This window comes from Quercus suber, unplaced genomic scaffold (assembly GCF_002906115.3).
Source record: "Quercus suber isolate HL8 unplaced genomic scaffold, Cork oak 2.0 scaffold_1084, whole genome shotgun sequence".
Lineage (NCBI taxonomy): Eukaryota > Viridiplantae > Streptophyta > Magnoliopsida > Fagales > Fagaceae > Quercus > Quercus suber.
In genome coordinates, this window is record NW_027070490.1 from 110,633 (window position 1) to 118,005 (window position 7,373).

The following is a 7,373-nucleotide window of genomic DNA, read 5'->3' on the forward strand; positions in this document are numbered from 1 at the left end:
AAAAAAGGATATTTTACAGTAAAACCTTAGAAATGGATGGTAGGAACATATTGGGTGTGCCCTCAAAGTTTGTTGTTTAAATTGACAATTTTGGACCAAAATGATAACAAGTACAAATTAATAGCGTCCAAAATGTATTTTTGCTTAAATTAAACTATTGAATTTAATTAGATAAAGAAAACATAGTAAAGTAGAGAGAGAGAGAGAGCGTGGAAGATTATAGGGCATTTCGGTCATTTCAAACAAAAATTTCAAAAGTAGTTTAAAAATTCAAATTTTCTCAACGGTCAAATATCCCCCCACCACTCCCCTCCTACTCAACACACCCAAAAAAAATAAAAAATAAAGTAACGTTCGTCGTCTTCTTCTTCATCTTCTTCCCCTTCTCAACTCTAAATCCACCTCTGAAAATCTAAACACTTCTCTCTCTCTGTCTCTCTCTGTCTCTCTCGCTTGCTCTCTCTTTCTCTCTCTAGCTCTCACAGAGAACAATGAGGCACAACAAACACAGCACAGAGACCACCGAGTCTCGATTCTTAGGAACTATATCCGCCTCCTCCATTCGAAGCCTCCTTCCCAGATCTCTCTCCAAACACTCCAAATCCACCTCCAAATCCAACGCCGAGAACACTCCGCCCTCCGATCCCAACATCCCCACCGTCAAATCTCCACCGTCCAAACCACAGGTACAGTTTCTCAGTTCTCAATTTCTTTTTATCACTAAAAATGTCTTATTCATCAATATATAATCAAATAATTAAACCTGAAAGACTGAGCAATTTTGAAATTGTAGGATGAGATTGTCAGATCGGACGGTCCATCTGAAGTGTCAGCGCCACCAGATCCACCGGTGAAGGTACATGATCTCTGAGCTTAGTCTTAGTTTTTTAAAAATTCTAATTAATAAATAATCAAATAATTAACCTGAAAAATTGAGCATTTGAAATTATAGGATGAGATTGTCAGATCGGACGGTCCAGGTGAAGTATCTGCGCCTCCAGATCCACCGGTGAAGGTACATGATTTCTCAGCTTAGCCTTAAATTTTAGTGTTACGGTTTGTGTTTGTAAATAAATTTTCTGATTTTTATTTTTATTTTTAAAATTTATTTTTATTTCTATTTTTGGATAGGTTGTGGTGAGAATTAGGCCTGTTAATCAGGCGGATCAGGTGGTTAAGAAGGTCTCATCGGACACATTGTTGGTTGAGGATCGGAAATTTAGGTTTGATTCGGTGATTGATTCGAATGCAAAACAGGTATGCAGCTTGATCCTGGTGTTTTTATGTTTGTTTTGAGTAATTCTTTGTTTGGATTTGTCAGAAAGTTTAGGGAATTTAAAGAAATTTGAATTTTGCTTGTTAGGTTAGTTTGTTCAGTTGAATTTTATAGAAAGTAGAAAGAATTTAGATTAGTAGAATTGAGATATTGAATAGATTTCTTAGTAACCAAACAAGGGGTTAAGACTTAAGATTTTTATTATTATTTATAAATATATATATGTTTTCTGGTGGGTTTATCCAGGAAGATGTGTTCCAGTTAGTTGGAGTGCCTTTGGTGAAAAATGCATTAGCTGGTTACAATGCTTCAATTTTGTCATATGGACAGGTAATTCTAGATTTCTGTTTCAATTTCGACATTCAAGTGTGGATTTATGTGATTGTGTATTTACCAATGAAGAAATTTTTGTTGGGTTTTCACTAGACTGGAAGTGGAAAGACTTACACGATGTGGGGTCCGCCTAGCGCAATGGTTGAGGATCCTTCAGCCAGCAGTCACCAGGGAATTGTTCCTCGGATTTTCCAAATGTTGTTCTCCGAGATTCAGAAAGTATGTTTTGTTTATATGTTTTTATTGCAAGTGAAAATAAGTAGTCTTTAATATGCAGGTTCATGACTGTTTGGTTTGCATTGTTATATGCAGGAGCAAGAGAACTCAGAAGGGAAGCAGATAAATTTTCAGTGCCGATGCTCTTTTCTTGAGGTATTTGCTTTTATTGAAAATCTACAAGTGTGGTATATGCTCTTCTTCCTGCACTTGTTTTATATGTCTTGTCTAATTGATTTATTATGACAGATATACAATGAGCAAATTGGGGATTTACTTGACCCAATCCAGAGAAACCTTGAGGTGAAGATTAACTTTCCTTTGTTTTAGTAGATGTGTCATTAGTACACTGGATTTAATTAATATGTTTGGTCAAAATTGTTCCAGATAAAAGATGATGCAAAAAATGGATTGTATGTTGAGAATTTGACTGAGGAATATGTGACTAGCTATGAGGATGTGACACAAATCCTGATCAAGGTATGCACACATCATTACAGCCTTTCGTCTTTGATATACTTCTTAGGTTTGGCTATTGAGTTCTTGAGTGTTTGTTTGCAATCCCTTTTAAAAGCCTGCTTCAAATCTTATGGTGATTTTATAGGCGTAATTGTCTGCTTTTACATGATCAAAATGGTTTTCTTTTTCTGCTTAATTTGATTAACTTGTTTGTATATGATGCAGGGGCTTTCTAGTAGAAAAGTTGGAGCAACTAGCTTAAATTCTAAGAGCTCGAGATCCCATATTGTTTTTACTTTCATCATTGAGTCATGGTGCAAGGTATCATTGGACATTTCTGTCAGTTATCAGTAAAATATTTTGTTCTGAATAAGAGATTGTTTGTTTGTGATAAACTATTCATTGAATGACTTATTATTCCTTGCACACAAGTTGCTTGAGTGCTCTTAATGTTTAGTGGAACCATATTTATATACCATTTTAACTCATTATCCATGATAGAGTCCTAAAGTTGCTATTATTAACTGTTATTATCCCTTTATAAGTTCTATCACTCCTCAGATATGTTCTTTTATCCACTGATGCCACAGGGAACCTCATCTAAATGTTTTAATAGTTCAAAAACAAGCAGAATCACCCTTGTTGATCTAGCTGGACTTGATAGAAATAAAGTTGATGATGCGGGCAGACAAGGTGTGAAGGAAGGCAAATATGTGAAGAAGTCCTTATCACAACTTGGGTATGACGATGCCATGAGCCTTATTAAGTTAGAGAAATTTGTTTTATAAGATGTTCTTTATGTAGAATACTGATTAGATGCTGTATTTGTGATCCTACTATTGTAATTAATCTATAATCAGTTCTTTTATCTATAATCAGTTCTTTTTCCCATATTATGATAAAAAGTGTGGGTGCGACTGGATAGCAACTTATTTTCTTGCCATATTATGCCAAAAGTGTGGGTGCGACTGGATAGCAACTTATTTTCTTGCCATGCTAAAGGTTCACCAATTATTTTGGGTTAATTACATATGCTATCAAGATATCAAGAATATAGCCACGGTTGGGTTTAATGACTGTGTTTCATCATCACTATTCTATTATATTGGTGCAGGCACTTGGTTAATATTCTTGCAAAGGCTGCTCAGTCTGGAAATTCTGAAGATATTACATATAGAGGTTCCTGTTTAACACATTTACTGCAGGAATCACTTGGTGGCAATTCAAAACTGACGGTTCTCTGTGCCATCTCACCAGAAAACAAGTATATATGACTTGAACTACTTATAGTTTTCTATTTACAGAATCTGCACAATAACTATGTGAACCTTTAGAATGTTTAAAGTTTGATGTTACATACTAATGCTCACCTAGATTGAGTCTTTTCATAAGATAGTAATTATAAAACAAATTTTCAACATTCTTTCGAAAAATTTCTTGAGATTTTGGTATTTTTCTGAAATTAAGAATGCCTTTTGATTGCAGAAATAGTGGTGATACACTGAGAACTCTCAGATTTGGACAACGAGTAAGATTCATTAGAAATGAGCCTGTAATAAATGAAATCACAGAGGATGATGTTAATGGTCTCAGTGATCAAATTCGTCAGTTGAAGGTATTAAGTTATCCTGCAAGAGTTATAATCGAAATCTTATTTTGATGGCCTAGCAAGAAGCAAGCTAAGGTTTAAGAAATTTGTATTCTACTGATGTTAAAGAAATTTGTATCTTGTTGGTTGCAGGAGGAACTTATAAGAGCAAAGTCTAGTAAATCAGTAGGAAGTCAAAATGGATATTTTCAAGGGCGTCATGTACGTGAAAGCTTGAATCAATTGAGAGTAAGCCTTAACCGCTCTTTGATTCTACCCCCCATAGATAATGATTCTGATGAAGAGGTAAATATTGACGAGGATGATGTAAGGGAGATTCGTCAGCATCTAGATAAGTTGCATAGCTCTTCTGAAGACAATATTAGAGACAAGCCTGTTAGTAGGGATTCCATCCAGTTTTATTCAATGGAGGAAAGTGGTGAGACAGACTTGATGAGTGATGTAAGTATGACTGAAGAAGTCTGTATGGAAGAACCTTGGAATGAACTTCCTCAGATGGCCAGTGATTCTATGGAAGACAATTTTGTAAGTGCTGCTAACACCTTAACTGCTTCTGGTCCTGCAACCAGAAGGAGCATTTCAATTAGCTCATGCTGTCAGTCCCCACTCCTCCAAGACCCACCATTGTCTGAATCTCCAAAAATAGGAAATATACAAAGGAAAAGCATGAATATATCATCATCAAGTCATTTAGTAAGTCAGAACAGTGTGTCAGAAAGTTCCAAGTTCAACTTGGATGTTTTAAGACAGTCACTTAAACAGAGTGAGCAGGTCCATTCTTCTTTGCGGTCAAGCAAGACATTTGCTGGCCCTGCTGAGACCTTGGCTGCTAGCCTTCACAGAGGCTTACAGATTATTGACTATCACCAACGGAACTCTGCAACAAAAAAGTCTTCAGTTTCCTTCTCCTTTGAGCACTTGAAATTGGAACCTTGTGCAGAAATTGATAAGGCCAATGCTTCTGTTCAGACACTACCAGAAGAGAGACCATCTTCAAATGGACCATCTGCTTCTTTGCTTTGTACATCTTGCCAACGAAGAATATCTGAGAAGGATTCCAGTGAGGTTAAGGATAGCTTGAAGACATGGATTGTAACAGTGGATGAGGCAGAGAATCGTACTCAATTGACAGATGAAGTGCCTAAAGTATGGCTAGACTAAATTTCTGGCAAGTGTAGTTATGAGAAATCCTTATCTTCATTTTTAAATTAGTTTCTATTTTTGCTGTTTCAGGATGCAGGCAATGCTATGATAAAAGGTCTTAAGCGAGAGGAGCTTGAAAACGTGTGTGTGGAGCAAGCTGCCAAAATTGAGCAGTTGAATCGACAGGTAACAAGAATTTACAAAGCTTTATAATTTCTTGGGATTTCATTGGATTCTTCATTATTGACGTTTTGAATATGTACAGGCAGAGCAGTACAAACTGATGGAAGAAGAACAAAGTCAAGAAATTAATAGACTTCACCTTGAGGCTTCAAAGAATGGAATAGTTCCATTTAAGGATTCCAAGAATGATGATTATCATTCACTGAGGGGTGAAGACAAGGTCAGTAATTGTTTTCCTCTATCACACTTAGCATTTCAAATGTTGGAAATCCCTTCTAACTTTGTTCTTGGTGTGTTTTGTGCAGCTTCTAAGGTACAATTCTGTTGAAAATTATCAGCCGGAGATTATAAAGGAAAAATGTGAAATAAAGGAAGTTATGGAAGCTGGGACTGGGAACCAATATTTTGATCTGAATGAGAAGGAAGCACTTCTTAAGGAAATTGAAAGTTTAAAAAGCAAGTTGCAGTCATATTCTGATCCATCTTCTAACAAGTCTACCGAAAAATTGAGATCCTCTTTGTTGTCGCGATCATTCCAATTACGAAAAAGTGGTGTAGATCAACTCGGTTATAGCAAGGAAGAACTAGAGAAGGAAAGAGAGAGATGGACAGAAATGGAGAGCGATTGGATTTCTTTAACTGATGAACTGAGAATTGATATTGAATCCCACCGCCGACGTGCAGAGAAGCTGGAGATGGAGTTGACATTAGAGAAGAAGTGCACTTCGGAGTTGGATGATGTACTTCACAGATCAGTCCTTGGGCATGCTAGAATGGTTGAGCACTATGCTGAACTACAGGAGAAGTACAATGACTTGGTTGGAAAGCATCGTGCAATCATGGAAGGGATAGCAGAAGTGAAGAGGGCAGCTGCAAAGGCAGGGAAAAAAGGTCATGGCTCTCGTTTTGCAAAATCCCTTGCTGCAGAGCTTTCTACATTGAGGTTGGAGAGGGAGAGGGAGAGAGAATCGTTGAAAAAGGAGAACAAGAGTCTCAGAATTCAACTTAGAGACACTGCAGAAGCTGTTCATGCTGCTGGAGAACTCCTTGTTAGGTTGAGAGAGGCTGAGCATGTAGCATCAGTTGCAGAGGTAGCTTATCTGTCACTTTTGACTGGACTAATATTTAACACGGTTTCATTTAGTGACCATTCTGTCTAGATTGGCTTCACAATCAGACTATTCAATAATGCTTTCTGATTGCTTCTGTTTGGTGGTGGTACCTCACATAGAGGGTCCTGATCATTTATCAACAAAACGTATTTATGATTCTGGGAAAATTGGAAGTTAATATGAACACTGACTATTATGATAGCATTTTCTGGAAAAGGTGATATCGAATTATTAAAGATTGTTGTCAATTTAATGATATATTAGGTTATTAATTAACAAGGAGGGGGGAGTGGTAAGTGTTGGTAGCTTTCTGACTCATCACTTATGATTTTCATATCAATGCAGGACAACTTTACAAAGGTTCAACAAGACAATGAAACCTTAAAGAAGCAAGTGGAGAAGCTCAAAAGAAAACACAAGATGGAGATGGTCACCATGAAGCAGTATCTTGCAGAGAGCAGATTGCCTGAATCTGCATTGCAACCACTATATCGACAGGATTCAGATGTAGCACACAACACCACAATCCCATATGCAGACGATGATCAGGCATGGAGAGCAGAGTTTGGAGCAATATATCAAGAGCACTACTAATTCTCCTTGTGAAGTTAAAATCGGCTCTTGAGAATTGGAGGTGATGAATATTGTTGTGGCAATGGCAGTGCTTAGCCGTAAATCTGCTGAGGAGCTTGCATCATTCCGACCCTACTTGGGTCTAAGCAATATACGATTCTTGTATCTTTCTTTTGTTGTCTTTAATTTCCTTTTATTCTTTTAATGGTTGGCGTGATTATGTGTAGAGGAATGTGTTCATCTTTGTTGACTCTGGTTGATAATGCATAAATGTTCGTTCTTTAGTGATAATTGTGGTCCCTGTGGATGCTTCTTTGGACTTTGGTTGCTGGAATTATTCTTAGCATCTTCAAGCGTACACTATATTTGGATAGCAAGACTTGATGGTGAAACCTGCGAAAGTTGATTAGGATTGTGGAATAGATTTTATGTCCAGGCTAATACCAATCCAACCCATCTCATGAATAAA

General features: G+C 37.0%; 1 protein-coding gene across 1 annotated transcript; it reads left to right on the forward strand.

The window, feature by feature from the left end:
• The first annotated feature begins 312 nt into the window (after positions 1-312).
• Positions 313-7,195, forward strand: LOC111991880 (kinesin-like protein KIN-12F). Its single transcript, XM_024023695.2, has 18 exons — positions 313-686; positions 794-856; positions 953-1,015; positions 1,132-1,257; positions 1,523-1,606; positions 1,703-1,828; positions 1,922-1,981; positions 2,075-2,128; positions 2,213-2,305; positions 2,510-2,605; positions 2,875-3,023; positions 3,399-3,548; positions 3,770-3,899; positions 4,026-5,039; positions 5,127-5,222; positions 5,302-5,439; positions 5,525-6,310; positions 6,677-7,195. Exons 1-18 carry the CDS (start codon positions 492-494, stop codon positions 6,923-6,925), a joined length of 3,672 nt encoding a protein of 1,223 aa, XP_023879463.1. The 5' UTR covers positions 313-491; the 3' UTR covers positions 6,926-7,195.
• The last annotated feature ends 178 nt before the right edge of the window (positions 7,196-7,373 follow it).

Bases quoted from the DNA above. Each gene is read 5' to 3' on its own strand.
- LOC111991880 (XM_024023695.2), top strand. From the start codon at position 492: ATGAGGCACAACAAACACAGCACAGAGACCACCGAGTCTCGATTCTTA. The intron at 1,829-1,921 runs GTATGTTTTGTT...TGTTATATGCAG, and splicing joins TGTTCTCCGAGATTCAGAAA to GAGCAAGAGAACTCAGAAGG. The intron at 3,549-3,769 runs GTATATATGACT...TTTTGATTGCAG, and splicing joins GCCATCTCACCAGAAAACAA to AAATAGTGGTGATACACTGA.